We start from the raw sequence: 12,460 nt of genomic DNA on the forward strand, positions 1-12,460 counted from the left end.
TGCACATATACAGATCCGCCGCCACCGATCTGGCTCTCTGATTGCCACCGCACAGGGGTTGCATTGGAGGAGGAGCGAAGAAAGGAATTAAGTTCGAGCCGGCGCTTTGACAACAGGAGACTCGCAGGAAGAGGGGGGAGGGGAGCGGCGTGTACACCCAGCGGCAAACGATGGGGGCAGAAGCGCGCGCAGCAGACAACGCCGCCGATGCCGACGCAAACAATATGATACCCTCGCTTCCGCAGCGCCGAGAACCAGGTCTAGCCGTGGGAAGGTGGTCACGTATTCGTCGACGTGCCGGGGCCTACGTGAAATAACCGGCGCGTCGGCAACTGAAGAGCACCCTATCCGCCACACAGGAACACCCTCCCCTCCTCTTTCTGCATGGCGGCGACGGTGTTCTATGCAGTCACGTTATCTTGACTCTCTAGCGACGTCAGCGGCATCCAGTGGCATCAGTCGGTCACTGCTAGCGCTGGGGGGATGAAAGGGGGGCGGAGCTGGTTACGACGCCGACGCGAAACCCAGGAACGGACGCCAAAGAGATGCGCTCTAAAAAAACGTGTTTAAAACAACACGACCGGTTGGCAGCGTAGGCAAAATGATCTGATAGTTCCTATCTTCGCTTGCATCGATCCTGTTTCCGCGGCCGTCAACGGCCGCTATCGCCGCTCCGTTGGAGCCCATGACCCTGCGATCCGTTCAGCTCGGCTGCCGGAAGGCCACGCTTCGGTACTAAGTCGGCAAAGCGGATCCGTAACCTTAGGAAAAGGATTGGCTCTGAGGGCTGAGCTGGTCGGGCAGGAGTCCAGAAGCAGGAATGGCACTGCACCGGGACTGGGCGAGGCTTGCCGCCGTAAAAAGCGGTGCGGCCGAGCCCGGATCAGCGTCGGGACCTTCCTGTGGAAAGTCACAGCTGTGCTTGTTCCGGGGGCTTCGTGCCCGAGGTTCTTGCTTCGGCCGACAGAAAACAGCCAACTCAGAACTGGCACGGACCGAAGGAATCCGATTGTCTAATTAAAACAAAGCATTGCGATGGCCGTTGATCGGTGCTTGACGTAATGTGATTTCTGTCCAGTGCTTTGAATGTCAACGAGGAGAAATTCAATAAAGCGCGGGTAAACAGCGGGAGTAACTATGATTCCGACATCTGGCCAAGGTCGAAGGCGACCTCATGCACAGTGCGACGGGCCGCGTTCTTTTGTGTCTGCCGTTGCAGCTGCGTGGGCTTTGGCTCACTGAATCTTGGGGCGGGGGATATAGAGGTGTACGCAATATTTGGCAGGATTTTTCCATCTTGCCGTTTCGCCTAGCACACCAAGACATTAAATCCCCTAGCGTTGTAAACGCTTTTGTGACCGGGCTTGCAACCCTGAGCTCTGCTCTAAACAGCATCCAACGCACTGCAGACCTCGTTGCAGCCTGGGCTTCAGCCTTAAGCAACCCCTCTGGGACGCCAGAGAAGGGAGGCTTGCCTCTAAGGGTTCGCTGTACGCCCGGGCTCGGAGCCCAAAGCAGCACCCCTGGTGCACCAGGGATGAGAGTCTCGCTCGACGGGTTCGCTGGTTGGCCCGGGAACTTTCTCTTAACAGCGCCCTCGGTTTACCGAGGTGGGAGCTCGCTCCGTTTGTTGGGTTCGCTGGTTGGCCCGGGTGCTTCGCCCGCAACAGTGCCCTCGGTCTACCGAGGTGGGAGCTTGCTCTTTTCTGGATTCGCTGGTTAGCCCGGGTGCTTCGCCCGCAACAGCACCCTCGTTGCCGAGGTGGGAGCTTGCTCCATTTGTGTTGGGTTCGCTGGTTGGCCCGGGTGCTTCGCCCGCAACAGCGCCCTCGGTTTACAGAGGTGGGAGCTTGCTCCTTTCTGGGTTCGCTGATTGGCCCAGGTGCTTCTTTTGGCCGCAAAAGCGCCTCTGATCCTTCAGAGAGATTCCCTTCCTATTGAACTTGTCCGCTTTCCTACTTCCACTTCTTTATTTGGTTTTAGTGTCTTTCAAGGGGATGTACAATAGATTCTCGGCCGAGCAATATTTTTATTTTGTGGGGTTTTTTTTTCTCTTTTTTTATTGTATCGGGGAACGCCCCAGTAGACATGTGTGGTGCACTGAGTATAGTTAGAGTTAAGTTAGTATAGTTGTGCAATAGTTGAGTTCTTTTTTTCTCGCCCCGGCAGACGCGAGTTTGAGCCAGTATGGCTTCTCCGAACTTTGTGCATGATTTCGTTATAGGCAAACGCACAAGTTCCCGCAGACTTTTAGCTTGTCAAATCTGTGCAGAGCGCCTATCTTCCGGCGTGCGTCTTGAGCAGCACTATTGTGATGTGCATGTTGCCCTGATGATGTGGAAATGTCTAACCTGCGGGAGACTAGAGTCCAGTTCGCAAGTGTTATTCTCACACTCAACAAAGTGTCGGAGGAAAAGGGAACGCGACCAGTCCCAGGTGCCTCCCGATTTTTCGGTTTCTGATGACATCTCGAGTGGTCAGCCTGATTCCGTAGGTGCTGTTGGGGTTACTGCTGGTGTTGGGGGTGCTGCGGCTGTGTAGCAGTCCGCTTCGCATGACTCTCCTAGTGTGCCTTTGGGGTCACTCCCTCTTCAAGAGGTTCCCCAGGGCGCTGAGCGCTGCTTGCGTTGATAGCGTTCAGACGGCTGCACAGCAGCTACATGATTCTTTTGGTGTTTTCTCGGTTGCTGCTACAGACTTGGTCGATTCGATGGTTTATACTCATGATTCACCTGCAGCCGCCGGCTCGTCACTCTCTGAGCCAGGTGGGCAGAGTGGTTCAAGTGCCAATAATCTCCGTGCACGGCCGGTTCGGCCTCCACGCGTCAGTGGTCCGTGGACGCCAGAGGAACTAGAACTAGCAACAGTTGAGCTCAGCTTGAGTCGTGCGATGCCTCTGCTGCCGGCCCTCGCAGCTAGGTACCAGCAAAGAACCGAGGCGGCTATCGAGCATGTTCGACAGACGTTGAAGTACTGCCAAATCCGAGAAAGGTTAAGAGCCGAGGCTTTGGTGACTGCGCAATCTCTCATCCAGGCCCCGTCTACAAGCCATCAGCCTTCCTATGCTCACTGCAGATGGGCCGACTCTGACCTTGCGGCTTTGGCGTCGGCCGAGGCTGCATTGGGTGCAAGCAGAAGAGTTAACAGATCTTCATGAGAAATTTCCTTCACGATCGGTGCAGGCAATCGCGCAGATTAAGCGTGATGACAGATATCGTGATGTCCTCCAGTTGGATATAGAAGCCAGACTGATTCCACTGTCATTGCCGCGCTTGGTGCAAGCAAGCCCTCTCCTCAGCCATTACAACTTGATATCAGAGAACTGGAAGGAGAGCTTCTAGATGCCGGCTACACTAATTCTGGTATGGTCTCTGCAATATGCACTGCGCCGCTATCAATGCAAGACACTAATGCGTTACTTGACCTTTATACTTCGTTCCAACAAGGTAGGCGCCATCTTCCGACAGAAGCCTCAAACCAGGGGGCAGAAGCCAAAGCTAGCTTGCTGGTAGCGAGAGTACCGAGCATTTCAGTGTTGTCCATTCCCTCTGGACTGCTTATTGACTGATTGGACTGCTGCGCTGTATACGCGATAGTTATCTGCGATTGTTTTTTTTGCGGTGATTCCCGCTAATTTCGATGGCCGGCTGTTACCGGTCGTCATCTGGACAACACTGTGCTGTTTACGCGTGTACGAGCAACCAGAAAAAAAGAAATGCGGCAAGAAAAGTGTACTGCGCAACTCACGGCGTTGTGCAAGAAGTCTGCGGGTGCAACATGTTTTTATTGCAGAGATTTCCGGCAGGCTCTGGCTTGAGACAGCGTTGGATAACTGCAGTGAATCGCAAGGATTTTGTGCCCTCTGAGTCGTCGCGCATATGCTCGCTTCATTTTGTTGACGGCAAGCGAACGGAAAAAAAAAATCCGGAACCCATGCTTCGCCTTGGGTACAACAGGGAGGTAAGGGCGTGTAACGAGCGCAAAAAAGCTCCTCGCTAAATGCCATGAATGTCTTAATTGTTACAGGTTGTGGAAGGGAGACGACGCGTAATGAAGCATGACACAGTTGTGCCCGAAAAGGTCCGTTAAGACACGATGTGCAAAGCGGCGTTGCTAAAAGAATGGTTGTTTTTCATCGAGCGAAGGGGGATGTTTCTGTGGGATCTGCTTCCATCCAGAGTGCCTCCCAGTCATGTGTGCGGGAAGCAGCGAATAGTTTGACTAGGGAAGAGCCTCAATCAACGGTAAGACGTTTGTATTTTTTTTTATTCACTTAGGCATTTTTTTTGCCAGAGAGGAGACGTGGCCCAGTGAGCTGATATTGCTTCAATCGCACTTGCAGTCTGGCACGGACTCTAACGTTGCGTTACAAGCGCTCTTCGATGCCGCCATGGTAATGGTAGGTGTTATTTTCCTTGTATTAAATATGCTCCGTGTTCGATTGTCTGAGGGCTGGGTTGACCAGTGAAACTGAATGGCTAAATCCTAAACACTACGTTCCGCGCGAATTTGGAGGCTTACACCCAATCTTCCATTTCCGCAGAATTTCGATTATCGCTTGTGCGGTGTGTGCGAAAATGATGCTGAACAGTAATTATTCCCTGCGTCTAAGTACATTACATTCCTAGCTCCAAATGAACCACTACTCTGATAATGTGGAAAGAAGAGGCTTTCCTAAGTCAAAGCACCACACTTTTCTGCCATGTACTCTACATATATGTTCATTTCAAGGAGCATGGCTCACCTTAGCATATCTTTGCAGGCATCTGAAGACGAAACCACAATTAAGCAAGTACAGGAAATTCAGGAATCTGAGACGGTGAGTAAACAGTTGTGGCTTGCCCCCATTTCTGAAATGGCTTCAGTTGTGTTGCACTGAGTTGCCTATTGAGCAAGCTGTCTTTGTGCTGCATATTTGGGATGTCTTTAATCGAGTAACGAGAGTGTGAAAAATTTTATTTCAGGCAAAACAGAGAATGTTGGAAGACACTGCTGGCAGCAGCGGTGTGGCAAGCTCCGATATGCAGTATGCAGTAAGTACCAGAACACTTATGTAATAGCTGCCTAAGGAACTGTTGTGGCTGTAATGTTAAAATAATTATACGCCTGTTGTATCTATAAAATGCTGCAGTTTTAACTATGCTTAGGCAGGAGGGTGCCTTTTTGGCTTGTGTTTAATTTATGCAGACAATGCAGGTTACTGCTTCCTGTAACATGGAGAGAGGCCACCAGAAGCAGACTACAGACATGGTAAGTTGGGCAATAGCTTTATCATACATTTCCTATGAGCCTCGCTAGCAGCCATAAACAGTGTTATAAAAAGGAGGTTATGATTTCCTATCGGTTCACTGGATGAATATGTGTGAAACATCACTGTTCAGCTTAAACAGCTTTTTAGTGAGCACTCAGTCTCACAGGTTGCTGTTCTGTTACAGGCAACACAGACCGGTGTACTATCTCTCCAAGAATTGGAAGATTACCAGTGACAGTGCGCTGACATGGTAAGTTCAGCAATGTTTATAGTGCGTAATGTTCAGGTGTTCTTCACAATCTTGTTACTGGGCAATGAAGCATGGATATGAATGCACAAGCAAAGTGTGTAGCAGTGTGTGTGCACCATACTGTGCAGTCACAAGTGGCAGTTTTATTTCAGGCAACACAGACAGCACCATCACATCCTAACTTGGACCGTGGCACAGACCTTCTGCACAGTTATACAGATGCGGTATGCTTATCAGGAATGCATGTTTCTCATATAAATTGCAAATATGGCTGTCTACAACAGTTCTCACATTGATTCAACTGAAAAAAAAAAGAGAACATGCCAGCACCAACGTCCACCCTGATTACTGTTTCAATTTGAGACAATGCCAAAGGCATACCACTGGTGTAGCCAAGAGGGAAGCTGATTCAACTGAAAAAAAAAAGATCAGGCCAGCACCGTCCTCCCTAATTACTTTTAGATGCCAAAGACTGTGGATACCACTGGTGTAGCCAAGAGAGAAGCTGATTCAACTGAAAAAAAAAAACACCCCAGCGCCAACGTCCACCCTGATTACTTTGAGATGACAAAGGCTGTGGATACCACTGGTGTAGCCAAGAGGGAACCTGTCAGCTAATTTATGTGGCATGCAAAATAGTAGCTGCATCATAGCTGCCAACCTTTCTGATGGCTCTGAAAAATGGAAGGCTACCAGAGTGCACATCATGCAAGCTTAATTGGGCACAGCAGCACTGGTTAAATGTCAGATACACTTTGTGCTGGCCTATCATTGAGTAATATTTAGTTGTGTTGTGTTAGACAGTGGTTCTAGAGTGTGAGGCAGACTGGCCATTGCACATAACCATATTTTTTTCACAAGTTAAACGGGGCAGCATTATGCGCAAGTTTAGAAAGGCTGCACTTACACAGAACACTGTTTTCTTGCAATAGCATAAATCCTTAACACGCATCCTTTATTTCAGTTAGCCGAAGCTACGGGGACCCGCTCACTAATTGAGCAATAGGAATGTGAACCTCTGGTTTTTCTGGCTGTGTTTTAGCAACAAACACGGCTTGCTTGGTAGGACATTCAAGTGCTGCTGTTTTATTTCAGGCAACACAGACACCAGCAAGCTCAGACCCATGTGCCAAGATTGGTTCGGTAAGTGGGGTTTACACTGACTTTAGAACAAGCCATGGCAGTGATAGACATAAGTTTATTAACAGACATGATAAAGCATGTCCCACGTGCCTGCTGCATGCATATTTTCACCATAAGAGGTGAAATCTCAACTTTTACTGAGCTAGCCTTATATTCAAGCAATTATGATGGCAGAGTTCAGAATGAAGCCTTGGCACGGAACATTTTCAAGATCATTTGAGGGGCTGAATGCTCTTACATCCAAAGATAATGAGATATTACTAAGCAGATGCTTACTGACACTGGAGGTGAAGGTCAGCATAGCTATGAAGAATGCTACTTTTGATGCACTGCTTCTCCTGTTTTTCTATAGGTGTCAACGGACAATGTGGCCCCATCAGAACACAGAGCTCACGAAGACCATCCCTATGCACAAATTATTCCAAACTGTGTGCAGAGAAGCTCGTATGTTAGCACATTGTCAGGGAATGACATTGCATTTTACACAGGTTTACCGCAGCCAGCTTTCGACGGACTTGCAAAAGTAGTGTATGCACTAGCCAATAAGACTAGCAACCTCTCAACTGAGGACCAACTTTTGATGTGCCTCATGAGGCTTCGCCTTGGCCTTTTGTATGGCAATTTGGCACGACTTTTTAAAGTGGCCGTTTCAAGTGTAGGCAATTATATTAGTCGCATACTTAAGCTTCTTTGCAAAATAATGAAAAGGTCAGTTGTTTGGATACCGAGGAGCGAAATAAGGAACAGCATGCCAGTGTCTATCATTGAGAATGGTTACGAGAGAACTACCTGCATACTGGACTGCACTGAAGTGGCTCTACAGCGAGCCAAGAAGCTCATGGCCAGAGCACAAACATACAGCGGCTACAAGACACGGAACACAGTGAAGTTCCTTGTTGCCATTGCTCCTAATGGGTGCATTATGTTTGTGTCAAAAGCTTATGGCGGACGCGCTTCTGACAAGTTTACAAGAAGAGACAGCCATGCTGGAGATTACCTTCTGCCTGGGGACGAGATTATGGCAGACAAAGGGTTTAACCTTGATGAAGAGCTCGAAATTCAAGGGATACGCCTAAACACACCAGAGTTCACAAAAGGTATGTGTTCGCCAACTGCTGTATGTAGTTCCATACACAATGTTTCAAATGCCTTTGCAGGTCGAAAGCAGCTTACAGAGAAGGAAGTGACCATGTCACGTCGCATCGCCTCTGTACGCATCCACGTGGAGCGAGCAATCAATCGCATAAAGACCTATAGAATTCTGAAGCAGGCTCTCCCCATCAAGTCAAAGAAGACTATCAGCGACATAATTTTTGTGTGTGCAGGGCTGTGCAACATGAAAGGGCATCTGATAAAGCCCCGAAGTGAAGCCTAAATGCAATTTCGCCTTTTCTGAAGCAGTGCAATAAAATCTGCAAAAGATATATTTTTTTGTCCATTTCATAAGTGGTGGATATCCACTGAGCATTTATGTAGTACTTGAGTACTGGCCACAAGTGATCTGATTCCAGGCCAGTCTTTAAATGGGAATATGACCTACATATTATGTGGCCATACGCTTGCCTTCATCCTTTTCAACTTTCAACTTTTTCTGCTCCTCACACTTTAGAGACTCCATGCTTTGTGTAAAACAAACCCTTCTAACATGTCTTGCAAAAAAGATCAATTCTCCATGGCACCCCTTGTGTTCCTTCTAAGAAGTTTACAGTATAGGTGCGGTAATGAGATTTAATTTCCCAAAGCGACATTGGCTATGGGGACGCTAAATCAATTTAGACCATTTCGGGTTCTTTGCCCCGCAGGGGTGGCGCAGTGGTTACGGCGCTCGACTACTGTTCCCAAGGATGCGGGATCGAATCCCTCGGCGGCCGCTTTTCGATGAAGGCGAAAGGCAAAGCGCCCATGTGCTGTGCGATGTCAATGCATGTTAAAGAACCCCAGGTGGTTGAAATTTCCGAAGTCCTCCACTACGGTGTCTCTCATAGCCTGAGTTGCTTTGGGACGTCAAACCTCGCAAACCAAACCATTTCGGGTTCTTTAACATGCATTGATGTGCACAGTACTTTATAACAATTTTCTACCTAGACTGAATACTGGCTACAAGTTGCTAACATGGTGTATTTGTTGACACTTCTGACTAGGCCCTTTTCAGTGCTCCAACATTACCAGTCATACAAAAGTTGTACTCCTAGTAGAAAATTTACGCCACTGTGTGCGCATGATATACCAAACTCGTATTTAGCAAAACAAAATTGGGAATTAAAGCATCTACACAATACAGTACAGCCATCATTAGCAGTTCAAAGAAGACATGGAATCACAAATGATACCTGTGGCATTACAAAAACTATCTCTGTCAAGGGCAAGTGCTAAAATATACATGCAGGGCAAAGTAACTTGTATAATGCTGAATTTTGAAGCAATACATGTTTTCAGCGTTCAATACAATCAAGTAAAATTGCCATGAAGCAAGGTTACTGAACTTTGCCAGGTAGTAAACTACATCGAACAGATCTGGTCATACCTGTCGAGAATATCTAATTTTCCCTCAATGGCCAGGTCTGAGAGACGGGGAAGGAGTTCACAAAAATAAAACTTCTTGAGCCGTGCGAGGTTACTTTCAATGTAATTGGAATTGAAAGGCACCTCTACAATTACGTCACTCTCCAGACATAAAAGAAGCACGTGTCCTTTTTGGTGCACAACATCTGGAACTAACTTGGCTGTAATAGCCATTAGATCCATTTTCGGCTAGAAAGAGATTACCTGCCTCATCTCTGCGTACATCATAATTTCCACAGTTAATTACAGGCATACAATCAAGCACATTCGGACACTTGATTTCGACAATTGCGTTTTCGCTTTCAATTACACCATCAGGTGAGGCAGAAAGCCACGGGAAGTCTGTATTTACCACTGTTCCTGTGTTCTTTACAGAAAACTGTGTCTGGCTGGGAAACTGCTTAAAAGCAACAGGCTCCATCTTTTTTTCCATGCATTGTTGCCGCATTGCCTGATAATGTTGGATTTATCATCCGCTCGGCTGCCTTGTCACAATTTGTTGAATCCCTTTTTGGAACTTTTTGGATGTTTGAAGCAGTCAAGCGCAGCTTACGCGAGAAATGCCATAGCGGAGTTGTCTGACTCACAGTCTCCGACTCCAGAGTACTAGCTGCTACAGATGAGACTGCCACATACTTGTCATAAAAAAATCTACACTGCATGCAGCTGTCATTGGTGTGGTCGCCGTGTGTAGGCGGCTTCACGAGCTTTGATGGAGACTTCCGCTGCCTCACCGGCGCATGCAGTGTCTCGCACAGAATGGTGCCTGCATAAAACAAATGGAGCTTTAGGAATGAAACGCTTCATACACATCTGATTCATGCAGAAATGTACCTGAGACGTCAACACTACAAAAAAAAGGCAGCAATCTGCAATAATGCACCAGATCTAGCACTGTTTAGGTAACGCTTGTACAAGCACCCAGTGCGACCCTGTTTCTGCAGTTTAAATGTACTATTGCTTGCAAACTGGAGTTAGCGTATAAGCATATTTTGCTGATCTTATGTTGCAAAAGCATAAATAAGACATTTCTTGAAGTACCTGGAAGGGTGAAGAGGTCGGCATATGGTGCTTCTTCGTGCATCTTTATGATCTCTTCTTTCGTCCTGGGTATGAACCGTGGTCTAGGGCGTTTCCTTGGGGAACCATCCACAATCTCCTTCTGCAGCTTGAAGTTGATGTCTTCACGTACGGCTGGCTCCACATTTCTTTTAGTCCCGCTATTCCATTGTGCAGCCTTATCAGTGCAAGAGGCACCTGTCAGTCCTTTCGAAACGGCCATCTGTACTTTTCATAGTACAGCACCTACATGGCTGCATGCTTTGCCGTTGCCCGCCATACACGTGCAGCCTGCGGTTACTACCTCCCCTGTGGCTTTTACACATACCCAAGCATTCCTTGGGGCAGCATTTATGGACTGCGATGGACACACTGCCCCTTTAATGTAGCACAGATTTGCAGATATTTTGAGCACATACACTTTTCCCACCCATCCGCTCTGAACATAATTATACGACTCTAGGGACCTAAAGTTTTTCATTGCCTGCAGGTCACAAGCTTTAGAGTTCAGCAGGCAGTACACAATGTCTGGGCCACTGATGGATGGCCACTCTCGGGTATCATCTATCCAGGCTGTGATGCTGACTGGGTGGGGGTATGTGCCGCTGTCTGTAAGCAAGACAAAGAAATATAAACAAAATCTGCACTTGGCTTATTGAGTACACAGTGCTTAGAAAAGCGCGGCAAAAGCAATCCGGAGCGCGGTCAACTCGCGACGACACTTTCAGTGGCGAACCCGTTTACTTGAGCACTAACGTTGATCGTTAATCCAATACCATTTTACATAAAGATCCCTCTAGCAATAGATTTACGGTAAGTAAAAAAAAAACGTTTCCTTATTCCGCATTTCATTTCTTCGCTTCGCTAAAACCATTTGGCCTCGGTCGTATAAAAAAGTTCGACAGTACAGCTTACTTAGCGGAACGCATCGTACTATGGCTCAGCTTAAGCCCGCAACAGCGATCTAACATGCCCTCTTAGATTATAACTAAAAGTTGCAATACATATTATAGCACATACTGACATCGGCTCTCAGTTACACTCCAGAGCGGGGAAAGCCTCATAGCGAGCTGGCTCTCCGCGACGGGCACACCGAATATTTTAAGTTGCTGGGAGCGAGTTCAGTCAAATGCAGTCGCTTACATAACTTCGAAACAGAACCGCGCAGGCAACAACCAGTTGATGTATCTAACGTCGAGATCACTACGATTCTTCAGCCTCCGTATGCGATACAAAGCAAGGTGAAAACCGATGCGCCCGGCCTGTATCAAGTAGGTAGGAGTAAGAAATGATGCTGAGTGAATAGTTGAAGGGCTCATGATTAACTAAACCGTGGTCTTACCTCAATGTCAAGAAGTTTGGCTTGCTGGGAACCCGTCGTGCTCGACGGCGCCGCGCCGACGGCTGAGTGCGTCGATGCCATCGGGCTATCGCCCACAGTGAAATGGAAGCCAAATGAGCGCAAAGTCGCCTGAAGTCTCAAGATACGATTCCGTCGCGAAACTGAGGCAAAAACGCCACTCCAAAAAGTAAACCCACGAGAAGCACACACACGGACAACACGGTCAGCTAGCAGGCTAGAAGTCCAAGATGGCGTCGCCGCTAGGCGTCGCCCTCCTCGTTGCTGCTCGCGCGGGGGCTTTAAAAATGGGGGCGCCTAGGGGAGCCTTGCTGGAAAGGTGTATAGTGTGCGGAGAAGGTTGTTGTGTGTTGTGTGTTGTGTTTTATGGCGCATAAGCATCTAAGGCTATCATGCGCCAAACACATGATGAGATCTGCTGTCAATGCAGCAGATGGTAATATGGTAATTAAAACTCATAATTTGTTAAGAAGGTTGGCATCTTTGAAGAACATAAAAACGCATGATATATTAACAAGAGCATTTCCTCCTATGAGTAAGCTACGGTGAAGAGGAATATATTCTGAATAAAATATTGGAAAATGCTTCTTTCTTAGTTTTTCTAGCTTTGTACAGGAATATAAAATGTGAATTATTGTGATAATTTCTCTGCAAAGGTCGCATGTTGGTATTTCCTCTTTTCTAAGAATATAACCATGTGTAAGGTGTGTATGTCCAATACGGAGGCGACATAAAATGACTTCAGTGAATCGTTCTTGGTGTGTGCATGACTTCCATTCAGATATGACAGGTTTTACTAGGTGTAGCTTATTATTTTCTTCATTATTCCATTTAG

The 12,460-nt window shown here is 47.5% G+C and overlaps 1 protein-coding gene and 1 pseudogene across 1 annotated transcript; one reads left to right on the plus strand and one right to left on the minus strand.

Moving 5' to 3' along the window:
- The first annotated feature begins 4,735 nt into the window (after positions 1-4,735).
- LOC146194462 (uncharacterized) lies at positions 4,736-8,019 on the plus strand. The gene is made up of 5 exons (XM_084596567.1): positions 4,736-4,819; positions 5,197-5,250; positions 6,597-6,644; positions 6,997-7,741; positions 7,802-8,019. The coding sequence occupies exons 1-5, from the start codon at positions 4,736-4,738 to the stop codon at positions 8,017-8,019; spliced, it is 1,149 nt and encodes a 382-aa protein (XP_084452693.1).
- Positions 8,020-8,659: 640 nt separating this feature from the next.
- Positions 8,660-11,688, minus strand: LOC146194463 (uncharacterized; annotated as a pseudogene).
- Positions 11,689-12,460: the final 772 nt, after the last annotated feature.

This window comes from Amblyomma maculatum, chromosome 3 (assembly GCF_055883805.1).
Source record: "Amblyomma maculatum isolate TAMU_Amacu chromosome 3, ASM5588380v1, whole genome shotgun sequence".
In the NCBI taxonomy this organism is placed as follows: domain Eukaryota; kingdom Metazoa; phylum Arthropoda; class Arachnida; order Ixodida; family Ixodidae; genus Amblyomma; species Amblyomma maculatum.